Here is a 15119-nt window from a genome sequence, read left to right on the forward strand (position 1 = left end):
GGTACCTCTGGTTACGTACTTAATTCGTTCCGGAGGTCCATTCTTAACCTGAAACTGTTCTTAACCTCAAGCACCACTTTAGCTAATGGGGCCTCCCGCTGCTGCTGCGCCGTCAGAGCACAATTTCTGTTCTTATCCTGAAGCAAAGTTCTTAAACTGAAGCATTATTTCTGGGTTAGCGGAGTATGTAACCTGAAGCGTATGTAACCCGAGGTACCACTGTACTACCAAGTTGGTTGAAAAAGAGGTACCTAGGATGATAGGTTTCTGTCTTCTACTTTAAAAGTTGTTAGCTTTAATCATTGAAGATATCTTTCCTAGTCTTGATTTCTGTCAGTTGTGAATAGGATATGTTTCTGCTTAGGGCACATTTTTCATTACAACTCTTTAAGGATGACTTAAAGTTTATAACTAGTTAGGCTTCCAGTAGGCATAGACACCTACCGGTATTTAATCTTAGTTAGCTAAATATATCACAGATATTGCAGATGTTTTAAACTCTGGTTTCTGAATACCATCTGTATATGAGCTAGATGGCTAGAAATGTTTCACAGAAAACTTAGGCTCTGATTTATACATTCCTTCCATCTTGAATTCTTAATGAATCATATTGCTTTGCAGGGAAGCAAATACAATCTTCAGAGGGAATTCTTTAGCTACTCGATGCCTAGATGAAATGATGAAAATAGTGGGAAAGCACTACCTGAAAGTTACATTAAAACCAATTCTTGATGAGGTACTGTAACATTATGCATTAAAGTTTACAAAGCTGGTTGGTTAAATATTATTTTTTGGCACTGCTTCCAGCTTTATTAACCAGTGACTCAGTGCAGAGTTGTTTCTTAGATATCAGCCAGTGAGCACCACTGCAAAACTGCACTTTATTACTAAGGACCACATAATACAGTTCCTGCTTGCCACAAAACATCTGCATGGCGGGTTATTGTGACTCTTGTAAAGTGTAGAAGGGTTCCGCTACACATATTATGGAAAATCTCTGCAGCTTCCAGACAAGTGTGGTGGCCTTCCATATGATTATAATCTGCATGCTGTGCCCCTTAAATACATACAGTATGCAGACATGTTTCTCAACAGCAAGAATACTACTGCTATAGGAATGAAGTTGCCTAAGACAACTCATACCTAAATGTACTGGAAGTGATCTCTTCAGTATCATCCATGTATGTGTACATGCATCTGTGCCTATGTAGTGCTGACCCTATTCATATAAGTCAGTTACAGGAAGGAAACAGCTGGGGTCTGTTCTTAACAGTTTATATACATACAACTTCTTCATCCAGGCTAGCCTGAAATCCAATCTCCAAGATCATGAGGGGAGGGGGGTAATAAAACACTTATCCACAATGTTGCCATTAACTTACTAGATTGCTACTGTGGGTGCACCTTTTCAGCATATTAAGGAAGATTGGAAGAAAAGAAAAGGAGGGAAATCAAGGTACCTTCCTCCTTGAGGATGCATGATTTGGAGGTGTCAGTGCGGCCACTAGAAACTTAAACATGCAGTGGCCATCTTTTTTTCAAAAGTTTGCAGTATGCCTACAGGCAGCTTCTGGGCAACATTGATGGGTTTTGCCCTTCTTCTTACCTCTGGCTCAGTAAAGGAGAGGTGACCTGAATAATGCCCTGTCCTGATTTATCTGGCTAAAATTTTACTCTTGTTTTCAGATATGTGATAATCCCAAACCTTGCGAAATTGATCCTTTGAAACTGAAAGAAGCTGATAATGTTGAAATACATCAGGTGTGTTTAAGTGATTTTGTTCAGCTTATACTCAAGGACCTAGTGCAGAGGTGGGGGACCTCAGGCCTGGCCCTGAGGCGGCACTCTAAGCCTCTCTGTCTCAACCTCTGGACTCTTCTTGGCTACACCCTATTGGTCCTGCTTTGTGCTCTCTTTGAGTGTTTTTGCCTGGCTGGGATGTGTTATTGAACTTGGATAATGCCTCTTGCTTTTCTTAATGGAGGACAGAGGTGTGTAAACCAGCCTACTGTATAAAGGTAAAATTTGCATTAATTTATTTGTCCATTTTTGCCTCCAGCGTCTCCTACCACTGGCATATGGGACCTAGAAGGTTGTCAAAATGCAGCCTTGGGCTGCAAAAGGTTCTCCACCCCTGAGCTAGTATATAATCAATTTTTGGAGTGATAATTGTTAGCCATGCTAAATTTCAACATCAAGCAAAATTGCCTAGAATCTGAGCGTAATTCTTCTACCTGTGTTGGCTTCCAGTTACCAGTGTTCTCTGTATAACTTCCATTATGTAGACCTCAGTATAAATAAGTACTACTGTAAATCAGTTCATAATTCAGTTCATAATACTGAACATGCACCTTACATTGTTGGGATCAAAACCTGGACCCATTATGGTAGCCTTGAGAGTTGTTGCTATTAAGTATCAGGTTTCTCTTTGTTAAAATAAAAGTATTTTATTTGCCACTTTGTACCATTAAAATGCTATGTTTCTAATTATTAACAGTAAGCGTTGGTAGTGATATATGGATTGTCTTTTGGCTAGCTTGTACCATTGGCAGCAGTGAAAGTAGAAGATGTCAGTGCACTTTTCTATTGTGTAACTATGTATGCAGGTAACTCACAACTTATTCGTGTTTTACATGCATAATTTGAACTTTATGCGCTTGGCCGGAAAAAATAAATCAAAAGGGGTGGGCATCTTGCAGGGGGAGAACATAGGCAATCCTACCCGTCATTGCACTCACCTTGGAGATCATGCAGAGGTAGAGTACAAGTTGCCTTGGGAGAGCGTGGGAGGTGAGAGGGTTAGAGTGGCCTTGGAAAACATGTGCTGTGCTTTTTATGGGGCATTTCCCATTTCTACAGGGTGGTTTTGACTATACTCAATTTTGGCTTTACACTGTCTATCACCAGAATGTAACCCTCACATAAGATGCGAATAACCTGTACATATGCCAGTGTGTTTTATTGACCTTTAAAGTATATGATTTACATTTGCCTCTGTTCCCAAAAGATTGCCATTGTTATGCTAGAATGGAGAACTTGTGTGTAAAAATTTTATTAGATTTTTCTTCGACAATAGAATAAAACAGTATGGATTTCTGAAATAATTTGTTTGCCTTCTAGGAAAATCTGCGCTTCTATGTTGACAAAGTATTCAGTACAGTTGTACAGTCAAGTATAAGTTGCCCTAAATTAATGTGTGATGTGTTCTGTTCTCTGAGGCGCTTGGCTGCTGAAAGATTTTCTAGTAAGTGTAATTTTTTTAATTAGAAACTTATGTAAGACCTTTTGAAGTCCATGGAAGTGTTCTCAAAGAGTTGTCCAGTAGCATTCATAAGGAAACTGAAATGACTGAATTTGCAACTTACATTTTCAATAGACTTTAAAAATGTATTTTCTGAAAACTATTAGAATGTATAGTTTATCTTATATAAAATATAAATAGTAGCTTCAGTTGTACATAATGATAAACAATGGGATGGGGAACCTGTTCCCTGCAGAATAAGTTGAACTCCTAACTGTAAATGTCTCTTACCATTGGTCATACTGGCTGGGGCTGATTGGTTTACATTAATGGGCCTTGTGTTTATGTGCTCCCCATTTCCTTTTCTCCAGCACAGCTGTGAAGCAAACCAAAGTCTTAACTATGGTTTAAGTAAACAAGCCAACTTCAAATCCTGGCTTGTTTCCATAAAACATAGAGAAGAATGGGTATAGTTTTTAGTTCAGACACAATAATAAGCCATGATTAACTGTAAACAGAAGCAAACCCTTCCAGTTTCCTCTCTGCAATAGTGCTGGAGGAGGGGAGATGGAGCTCACAAGCTGAAGGTTTGTGTACATGACTAAATCATAGTTTAGGTACAACCAGATATGTTACAGTTCTTATTTGTGCCCTATAACAAATGGCAAAAGCATCTTGCATCATAACCACACTTTCATTTCATCCTACTTGCTAGTTCTTTATTCTGCCAAAGAACAGTACTACTTTTTCTAATCCTGCTAAAGTTTTTCATTGTCTTCATTTCCTACCAACTTGTAATACATCTTACATTTCATGGTTTTTCTCTGCAGATGACCCTCATGTACAATATTCTGCAGTGAGCAGCTTTATATTTCTTCGTTTCTTTGCTGTAGCTGTAGTATCGCCTCATACTTTCCATTTACGACCTCATCATCCCGTAAGTTTTGATAATGTTCTGTTCAAACTCTCTAGGCAAGGTTTGTTAGGGAGATAAATATAGAAATAAGCCTAGCATTTGTAATGTGAATGGAGAGTTGAACTGTGAGTTTTTAGGCCTTCTGGATATAATTTGTTTAAGTAAACTCTAGGTTTTACCTAAGTCCCCTACGGTTCTGAGCTATTATCAAGCCTGAATATTAATAATAATAATAATTGGAAAATTGAAATGAGTAGGTAACTGGCACCCTGGTCACTTGTATGGTATATGGTTGCACTTCCTATTGACTTCAAAGTAATCTCAAACAGTGACAGAAAGCCCTAAAAGAGAAGTCTGGGTTATCTTGAAGGGGTGTATAGAAAGCTATATTGTTAATCTTCTGGCAATATGTAGAGAATGTTGTTCAGGATGTCAAATGGGACAGTTATAGCTTGGTATTATGTGCAACATTCTATGTAACTTTTCCTATAGAGATGTTTTCATTGTAGGAAGAGCATACCATAGAAAGTGGCCCGAAAAGCATTGTGCACTGCTCATCTCAAAAAAGAAAATACTTCACAATAATAGCTTTCATTTCTTGGGTTTTTGATGTTCATTTATAGATTGTCTTATAAGAACTTAAAAAGAGCCCTGCTGGATCAGGCCAAAGGCCCATCTAGATCAATGTCCTGTTCTCACAGTGACTAACCAGATGCATATGGGAAGCCCACGACAACCCTCTTTCCCATTTGTGAGTCCCAGCAACAGTATACAAAGGCATCAGTTTTGCAACATTGCTTATGAATCTTCCATAGTGGAGTGAACTACTTGGATCTAAGATATTAAACATATGGAAAAGCTATTATAAATCAATATACTCTTTATGGCCAAGGTCGGCAAGGTTTACCTTGCCTGGGCCGGTTCACTCCAGCGGAGATCCTTCCGTGGGCCAGATTGCACTTGGGCGTGAGCGCATGCGCCTGCAATTTCCAACATCTGCGCAAATGTGATTTCCTGCGCTACAGAAGCAAGTCCCCGCGCTGTACTGCACCAGTTTAGCGCAGCGTGTGGGGACTCGCCGAGTGGGCAGCTTGTGGGCCTGTTAAACGACCCCCACGGGCTGCTTGTGGCCCATGGGCCTTAGGTTGTCTACCCCTGCTTTATGGCAGTGTACTTCCTTAATTAGAGGATACTGAATAGTACTACTGTAGCTACTGTTCATGTAATCAGTGATAATGGGTTTTCTGAAAAACTTTGAATTGGATTGGAAGTTTTTCCTATTCACGTTGCATAGGCTAACTTGCATCAGAAACATTTCCTGATGCTCCAAAGAGTGATCTAATTTATTCTGTTTGTTTCACTTGCAGTTTAGTAAACAAAGCGAAAAAAGTTAACATTCCTCCCCCGCATTTGACCACAAATATTTGAGGGGAGAAATTAATGCACACTTAATATGTATTGTTATGTAGACATTTTTCTTGCAATACTTACAAAGATTTAAAGACAATGTTAGAGTTAATTACCTGTGAAACATTATTTACAACTTTGAACCTGCCAAGATTGCCTAATACTGTGTTTGCAATTGGCATCCATTCAGTGTTACTAATGAACTTATGACGCAAAACATTTTTCCAAAACATTTTCTGCACCACTGCATGTAGTTCCTGGTTCCATGTTCTCGGAGCAATGTCCTTTCTATGCTCCCCACTTCTTACCAGCACACCATGTATCCACTGTACTCATTTTCGCCTGTCACTGCTCCCTCTCACTCATACCTCCTCTTAGGATTCTGATCCTTGTTAGCAAGAGAGGAAAGACTTAGTATCATAGAAGTGGCACCGCTGTGTCCTTAGGTAACTATGTGGTTTGTTGAGGTCGAAATACATTCCTTCATGTAGTATCCAGTCATTATATTGGGGACCATATATCACAATTTCAGAAGGGGCATTAATAGAAATGTCAGATTTAATTCAAGACGCTGTTCTGCTACAAAATAAATATTCAGCTAGTTACATGCATTGGAGCAAAACAATATAGCTCAGTCTCTGATTCAAATATTATGTTAGTGCATAGCATTTAAATATTCAAATGAGTGAAATGTTTCAGTGTCAGATTATATAGGTCTGTGTATTGTAAAGTTAGCATAAATGTTTAACATCTTAAATATGGATATTTATATAAAACACTTAAAGGTTTTCTTGCAATGAACTAGTATATACATCTTTTAAATGCATTTTGATAAATAAATGAAATAGAATTTCTCTGTAAAAGCTTGGCTCCTTTTAAGCAATAAAGTACAGCTTTTTTTGTCTGATGGAGACATATCAAACTGTAGAACCAGAATCTATAATGTAAGATGTTTCATCTGCTAATCGATTGAAACAGTAACACCCTCATTGCCCAGTAACAGGAGGGACATTTTCACCTGCTCCTCCTGCCCTCCCAAACAAATCCACTCTGAATGATTGAAGACCTTCCAGAACAGTATGGGAGGTGCACAAGGAGCTGCAGGAGCATTGGCAAAAATTATATCCTTCCCCCCATGCTGTGCCACTTCTATTAATAGGGGCTTCTGCTTGTATCAAAGCCCTTGTGCTCATGAAACTTTGTTGGAGTCTGCAAAACACTGCTTCATGCTGTGTCCCATCTCTATGATGCTTATATGTGGCGGCTGTGCAGTAAAGTACTTGGTAGATGTTCTTGCATTGTAATACTATAATTTATTTAACAAGATGTATATACAGTTTAATCATCAAGTTTCTAAGTGCTTTACATAAATAATAGAATCAGATGTTAAAAACAAGGTGACCCAAGATTCAAAATTTAAATCAGTTTAAAAAATGTTTACATTATAAAATCACATATTAAAATACATGTCACATGTGCATGTCTGGGTTCGCTTGCCTGAAAAAAAAGTTTTTAGCAGGGGCCTAAAACAGTACTATGACACCAGTAAAATGACAACTTTACCTGTTTATGTTTCTTTTAGGATGTACAGACATCTAGAACATTAACCCTTATATCAAAAGCCATACAGACACTGGGGAGCTGGGGAAGTTTGTCCAAAAGCAAGCTAGTAAGTACCTGATGATTTATTCTTTTGTTTTGTTTCTGATATCTTAATTGCTAAGGTTTACTCACTTCAATTTTCTCTCTTTTAGTCAAGCTTCAAGGAGACATTTATGTGTGAATTTTTCAAAATGTTTCAGGAAGAGGCATATATTGAAGCTGTCAAAAAGGTATTTTTTATATATATACACATTATTTTAGTTAAAATGGGCTTCTATTTTTTTCTTGCATTCCTCCAAGGATGTTAGGAACTGTACTTGGAGGCTATCCCTTTTGATTCACACAACAGCACTGTGAGGTAGGTTAGATCAATAGATGGCCAAATCAGTTGCTCACAGCTGGGTAGTGGTTTGAACCCAGATCTTCCTGGTACAAGTCTAATCCTCTCTTTACTGCACCGTGCCACCCTTTACCCCACACGTGCACACTTGTTTTGCTAAAGTACAATGGCAGAAATGTTTTTAAGATGCAATATTTTAGATCAAATGTGAAGGTAAAACGCAGAAACAACATCTTAGAACTGTAAATTAACTTTGGTTAGCTTAGACTTCATGTATATTGATTTTTTAAAAAGCTTTTACAAAAGTTTCTACAGTTAAGTATGGAAAACAATTCACATTATTTTAACATGTTCTCCATGTTCTGCTTTCTTCTATTTGAAAGTAGAAGAACTTAGCTTAAAGAAAGATCTGTGAAAGCTGGGGGGGGAAACGATCTGATCAGTTAGGCCAGAGAGAAAAGCCTGAGGGGACTGTGCCTGCCTCCCAGAGTTCTTTTTTCTCCTCCCTCCGTCATCAGCAACCGCCTCAAATTTCATGTATATTGATTTTTTTAAAAAGCTTCTACAGTTATGTATGGAAAACAATTCACATTTTAACATGTTCTCTCTCTTTTAGTTTTTAGATGAGGTATCATCTACTGAAAGTAAAGAGCCAAGTGTCATGAGCGAGTCGATTCATCTAAAAGAAGGGTAACTTAAGTACAAAGTACTGTATACTGACAAGTGTTTTGTTTGAATACATTTTTTTGTCATCTCTTTGAACTAGTTCCAGCCTAAAACCTTTGCTTTCCTGCCAACTCTCTCTGAGGCAGTAGCCTACTTACATATGTGCACAATTCCTTGCTAACATTACTATTGTATACAAAATACCCCTTTTTATCAGTACAAGATTCCTGCAAGGAGAGGATAGTTGGTTATTGTAGTTAATCACCCTGCAGCATACTTACCTTAAATTGATGGTTGGGGAGAACTTGCAGAGCTGCAACAACCACCTTGCATTTTCTTTTTAAAGTGGAATGATGTGAGCCAGTCTGGGAAAGAGAAATAATAAAAATGTTTTCTTCTTATTACATTGTGAACTTTGAGGATAAGTGGAAAATTTTAAAATATTACTATAACAACTATACAAAAATGTGCCTTTTATACCATTATAAATATTTACATATTTTTTATATATATGCTTACTATAATTCAGTATCAATGGGTTGAATTCAGTGTTGTGGTATGATGAACATACTGTATTTCAGCTTGCTAGACAGAACAGTCTCTACTCCCTCTGCATGTTGTTCTGGGGTTCTCTTGACCCCAATAACTAATTATGGGAGATGTGGGGAGAAGTGCAGGGGAAGCACAGTGGTTCCGCTGACAGGTTTCAGTACATGAATCCTACCCTTAAACTCAAAATCCAGTGTCTTAAGATATCCTTGCATTACTTGTTATACAAAGGTTAAATGTTAATAATTCAGTGTAACATAAAACACCCTTTATTACTGGATATTGAAAGACCTCTTTATACTATCAGTCAAGGACTTCAGTTTTTTTTAATATTCTGCTATTGTCTCCCTTCCTTTTATAATATACCAATTTTTCCATTAGTGCAAATCCCCACATTTTATCAGTTCATTCACTTACAGTTGGTATCACGTGTAGTCTCAATTTATTTCTGTATATTATTCTTGCTGTCAGCATAACCAAATAAATTATGTATGTTCTTTTTTCACCAGTCATTAAATTAAAAAAGATCTTTTTTCTTTTTATAAACTTAAAAATGCTCTTTATGGATTGTAAATCATATTTATTCCTAATAGTCCTGGGGTTTTTTAGTCAGCTTTGTATCCTACTAAAGTCTCATATTCAGCTATAAATTGTTCAATTTCTGACAAAGAAATGGTGGTCCACTTAGTGTTATAACTATATAACAGACTGAGGTTGAATCCTGACAAGACAGAAGTACTGTTTTGGGGGGACGGGATGGGCACGTGTGCGGGACTCCCTGGTCCTGAATTCTGTGTCCAGGACAGCTGTCTACCAGCTCCACCTGGTACACCGGCTGAGACCTTACCTGCCTGCAGACTGTCTTGCCAGAGTGATGCATGCTCTGGTTATCTCCTGCTTGGACTACTGCAATGCGCTCTATGTGGGGCTACCTTTGAAGTTGACTCAGAAACTACAACTAATCCATAATGCGGCAGCTGGACTGGTGACTGACTGGGAGTGGCCGCAGGGACCTTATAACACTGGTCCTAAAGAATGTTCATTGGCTCCCGGTGCGTTTCTGAACACAATTCAAAGTGTTGCTGCTGACCTTTAAAGGCCTAAATGGCCTCAGCCCAGTATACCTGAAGGAGCGTCTCCACCCCCATTGTTCAGTCCAGACACTGAGTTCCTCTTCTGAAGGTCTTCTGCTGGTTCCTTCACTGCGAGAAGTGAAGTTACAGGGAACCAGGCAGAGGGCCTTCTCGGTAGTGGCGCCCTCTCTGTGGAACACCCTCCCTATCAAGGAGATAAAGAACTACATAACTTTTAGAGGACATCTGAAGGCAGCCCTATATTGGGAAGTTTTTACTGTTTGATGTTTTATCATGTTTTGATATATGCTGTAAGCCACTCAGAGAGGCTGGGGAGACCCAGGCAGTTGGGTGTGGTATAAATAACAAAATTATTATTTTATTTTTATTATTTATTATATTGCTTGTAAGGACACGCAGGTCCCCTTACGAAACACAATGCGTTCCCTGAAAATCATTTGTTTAATTAAGGAGTCCACAATTTCCATTGATTCCAATGGGAACATTTCTAATTGGAGGATTTGTCCCAACTCTCTTCATGGTTTCTTCCTGAAATTGCTGCAGCCCACCAGTAAAAGGCAGACAAAAGAAAAACTGATTAGTTCAGTCTCTCCTGCTCCCTGATTTGTTCAATCACAGCGGGTGGCACTGTGGTCTAAACCGCAGAGCCTAGGGCTTGCCAATCAGTAGGTTGGCGGTTTGATCCCCGCGACAGGGTGAGTCCCCTAGCAGTTCGAAAGCACGTCAAAGTGCAAGTAGATAAATAGGTACCGCTCCTGTGGGAAGGTAAACTGCGTTTCCGTGCACTGCTCTGGTTCTCCAGAAGCTGCTTAGTCATGCTGGCCACATGACCCGGAAGCTGTCTGCGGACAAACGCTGGCTCCCTCGGCCTATAGAGTGAGATGAGCGCTGCAACCCCAGAGTCATCCATGACTGGACCTAACGGTCAGGGGTACCTTTACCTTTACCTTCTTGCTCTCTGATTTGTCGGAGCTTGCTTCCTACATGGTTTCTGCTCCCAAACGGCTGCTGCTAGCCACCAAAGCACAAACAAAGTAAGGAACATGGCAGACTCTGGATGTTTGGATATCTGAATCTGGAGTGGTTTGAGCATAATTGTTTGGATAAGTAATTTTTTGCATAATGAGTAGGCAGATTGAAGGACCTGTGTGTAAGTACAACTGGGAACTCTGTTTATGGGAAGGATTTTGAAGGTTTCTGCTTAATAATCCTTTGTATTCTGTTCACAGGGAAATGTATAAAAGAGCACAAGGAAGAACACGTATTGGGAAAAAGAATTTCAAAAAGCGTTGGTTCTGTTTGACAGATAGAGAGCTCACTTATCATAAGCAACAAGGTATTAGTGCTGCTTATTTGCAACTTTAGCATTTTAAGTTACAGAATGTGGTCTTTTTATCTATAGTGCAGACTTTGTTCTTTTGTTATGGTAATCAAATGAGTTCATTAAAACAGAATCCTGTTTTTGTTCAAAGTGGTATAAAGTAGTAAAAATATGTTGTCTTCTATATTTTGAAGGTATTTTTAAATTCCAACTCCTATTTCCAAACCCAGTGCTATTCTAGAAAAAGAGGTGCCGGAACTGCGTTCTTGTGAGTTCTTGCTGTAAAAAAGCCCTATCCAAGCCTGCTTACTTTCTTACCTAACAGAGACACTTGCATATATGTGTTAACCATAATAGAGTTGGCAGGCATATGCTTTTTCTACTGCACTTGCTCCATAGGAAATGAAAAATGGAGTGCTAGAGTTTCAATTCCAAATTCTACTAAGATTTTGTCTCCAGCATTATCCTAATCAATAGTTTTCTTTTCTAGTTTGTACTGATTTACTCATTTTTATTTATGCAGATAAAGATCCTATTTACACCATTCCAATCAAAAACATTCTTGCAGTGGAAAAGCTTGATGAGAATGCCTTTAACAGGAAAAACGTAAGCTGGATTTATTTTGAAATATTAGTTAAGAATACACTTAGTTTTTAAGCTAACTGCTCCACAGTACATAGTATCTCAGGCTTGTTTGTACCAGGGTATTTGTTCTTGGAAAATAATATTATATAATTATTATATTTACTTGCAATGCCCCCATCTTTTTGAAACATTTATCAACCATATTGTAGATCAGAGCTGAGCAACCTAAACTGGCTGGCAGGCCAAATTCTTATCTCCCCATCTCTCATTGGCCAAATTTGAGAGCTGCACAGAGCTGCCATCCTGTCAATTAAATGAAATAACAATGACATCAGATGATGATTGTGCAATGCTTTGACACCCTACTTATGAACAGACTCAAAATCTACTAAAATATGAATTAAAACTCATGAAACTCTGTAACATTTGTTATCCTGCAGATAACAAAATTTCTACTCAAATATCCACCAACTATACACACACATATACATGGGGATTGATACATATATCCATATCACTGCCTAGCCAATTGTCCTGGATTCATACTGGACAACATCAGGCGTATAAATAAACTAAAGAATTGGCTTACGTGAAATAGATAATTAATAAAGCCTCAATTAAAAATAGACTTCTAATTTGGAGGGCAAAGGTCCCTTAAAGGTAAATGCTTAATTGCAAAATAGTTGAAAAACATTACCCACAAATACTTTGTTCATATATGCAATCAATACATTACAACTTAACAATGTCCTCATATATCAAGAGTTTCCTTATCTGCTGATAACTTGATACTGCGTCAGTAAAATGTATATGCAAATATCATACAACAATGGCAAGGAAATTAATACAGGCAACAACCATTTTACTCTTGTCCAATATGTGTGCAACCACACAAGCATACCCAGAAGAGGCCGGAATGTAACCCCCACCCAAAAGATTTTTGCCTGTATAGCAAAAAGTGAACAGTTTATACATTATTGGAGCCCTGTACGATATATAGAGCTGCCATCCAACCAATGTCATCCTTAAGCCCACAGGGCATTAATAAACACAAGGCAGGTTCAATTTGGGGTGCACTTTCTTTCATGTTAATGTTTTAGGTTGAAAATACTGCTTTGATTCTTCCTATTAATGATTATTTTCCAGAAGAAGCTGCTGCTTGAAATATAAGTGGCAGGATCCAACATAATGTTAGCACAAGAAGCAGGAGAGTTGCTGTTATGCAAGCCATTTTATTGTGAAAGTAGGGTATATGATATGTTAACACTGTTCAAGCTCTTCTGCCCACCCAAGGCACCCATTAGATCCAGCTGTTGCAGCACATGAGGAACAGGGCTTCTGCTAGTCACATGACTGTTGTGCTAGCAGCTGCTACAGTTGAGTCTGTTTCTTGGTTTATGATGTGAGATAGGATGGACAAGGACGTCATGATAAGTAACAATGTGGCTGCCCAGAGAACTAAGCTGATGAAGGGTGTAGCATTGCAGGCCTGCTACTAAGCAATAGAACAGAAAATTCACGAAGTTGCTAAATAAAACAGCAAATGAAGAGACTTTTGTGCTGCTTGTTGTCATTTGGAGTCCTGTGAACAAACTGTGGGTTCCTGAATAAAAAGGATATTTTCTTTCTCAGATGTTTCAAGTGATACATGCTGAAAAGCCACTCTACGTGCAAGCAAATAATTGTGTGGAGGCTAGTGAATGGATAGAAGCTCTCTGTAGGAAGAGCAGATACAACGAAAGCAGATTGAGTGTTTATCATCCGTCTGCTTTTCTGAATGGAAACTGGCTTTGCTGTAAGGCTACATCAGAGAACACAGAAGGTTGCACACCATGCACTGTGTAAGTAACATCTGAAAAGAAAGATGTATACTTGTTTGGAAATAGAAATAAGATTGGTCGCTGCCTGTTTTTGCTGTGATTTCAGTCATTCCCTGGCATGTTTGTTGCCCAAAGGGGCATCATAGCAGAATAGTGTGCGTATGTTTAAGGCCGTTTGTCATGATTCTTGACTGGAAATCATTAGAACATGACACTAAACACCCACTACCTATTGGATCTGGTTACCCAAAACTGCATGGGTCCATAGTCCCTGTGATGTATGAATTGGTCTTGGGGCTGCCATTTGGGAATAGTAACATGTAACCATCAAACACCCAGCATTTTCCTTGCCAACAGCAGGGAGCTTGAAACACTGTTGCCATTTCCTTTACAAAGGAAAAGGTTTCTTCTAATTTCAGATGATTACCTGTACAAGTACAGTTGTACCTTGGATCCCGAATGCCTTGGTACTCAGACATTTTGGCTCCCGAACACTGCAAACCCGGAAGTGAGTGTTGCAGTTTGCAAACGTTATTTGGAACCTGAACTTCTGACGGGGATTCCACGCTTTCTCATTGGCTGCAGGAGTTTCCTGCAGACAATCAGTAGCCATGCTATGGTTTCCAAACATTTTGGAAGTTGAACAGACTACCGGAACAGATTCCGTTCGACTTCCAAGGTACAACTGTAATCTGATATAGCCACTACAGCACATCAATCTCTCCCTTGATTCCTGCTAAGACATTTGAAGGCTGATTTTGGATCTTAAGCCATAGAATGAAGCTGCATTAACAAGCAGAAGTGAGCCTTGGACTTGCGCACTCCCCTTCCCCCTCTTCTCCAGCATGGCTCCAAAGAGGAGATTGGAAACACCCACTTGTTTTAAACTAAAAGTAGCTTCCTGTCTTCTGATGTATCAATAAACTCTTGTAACTTTAAAAGAGGGAGTGTGGGTGCTTCTGGTCCCCTCCTTGTGGCCACACTGTCGAAAAAGAGAGAAAGGAGCATGCAGAAGTGAAGCATGCTCACATAGTGCTACGGTTCAGATAAACAAAAGTTCCAAAACAGGCAATAAGCAGCTGGAATCCTTTCTCAGTTTTGCTTATTGTCTCCCAGAGAAGTGTGAGTTGAGAAGCTCTTTCTCTCCACCCCAAGTTTTTCCGCATGCTGGTTCCTTCAGCATTTCATGTTGGAAATCTTGACCACGTGTATATACAAATTTGATGAATTGCTTGATTCATTAATTTCAACTGTTAATTGGCCTGAGATTTTTAATTTTTTTTAGGCAGCTGGCCTGGTCTTAAGGTGCTCTTAATTTACAAATACCTACTACTACTACTACTAGGGCCTAAGCATAAGACTGGGGGGAAAGGGTACTCTTTACCAGAGTCCAGACAACCATGAGGTCCAGACTACAACCTCCTTTCCATGAAGAGTGGGAGGGAAGTGAGGCTACGTTGTAGATAATCCTTGTGAATATATACGAAAAGTTATTTTTCTGCATCCGCATACCTATTAATGAGATTTTCTGTAGTCAATCAGAAGCAGTGTTAGAGCAGACCAAGCAGAATTCTTCAA

General features: G+C 39.0%; 1 protein-coding gene across 2 annotated transcripts in view; it reads left to right on the plus strand.

The window, feature by feature from the left end:
* The window catches only part of RASA2 (RAS p21 protein activator 2), a 42183-nt gene that overhangs the window by 25228 nt on the left and 1836 nt on the right, over nt 1-15119 (plus strand). For both annotated transcript variants that reach the window (XM_033150363.1, XM_033150362.1), the window contains 10 exons: nt 622-736; nt 1687-1761; nt 3121-3244; nt 4072-4178; nt 7147-7233; nt 7319-7396; nt 8123-8196; nt 11045-11151; nt 11660-11742; nt 13354-13562. In XM_033150363.1, coding sequence (XP_033006254.1) covers nt 622-736; nt 1687-1761; nt 3121-3244; nt 4072-4178; nt 7147-7233; nt 7319-7396; nt 8123-8196; nt 11045-11151; nt 11660-11742; nt 13354-13562 — 1059 coding nt within the window. The remainder of the gene's footprint in view (nt 1-621; nt 737-1686; nt 1762-3120; nt 3245-4071; nt 4179-7146; nt 7234-7318; nt 7397-8122; nt 8197-11044; nt 11152-11659; nt 11743-13353; nt 13563-15119) is intronic.

Source organism: Lacerta agilis, chromosome 5 (genome assembly GCF_009819535.1).
Source record: "Lacerta agilis isolate rLacAgi1 chromosome 5, rLacAgi1.pri, whole genome shotgun sequence".
Lineage (NCBI taxonomy): Eukaryota > Metazoa > Chordata > Lepidosauria > Squamata > Lacertidae > Lacerta > Lacerta agilis.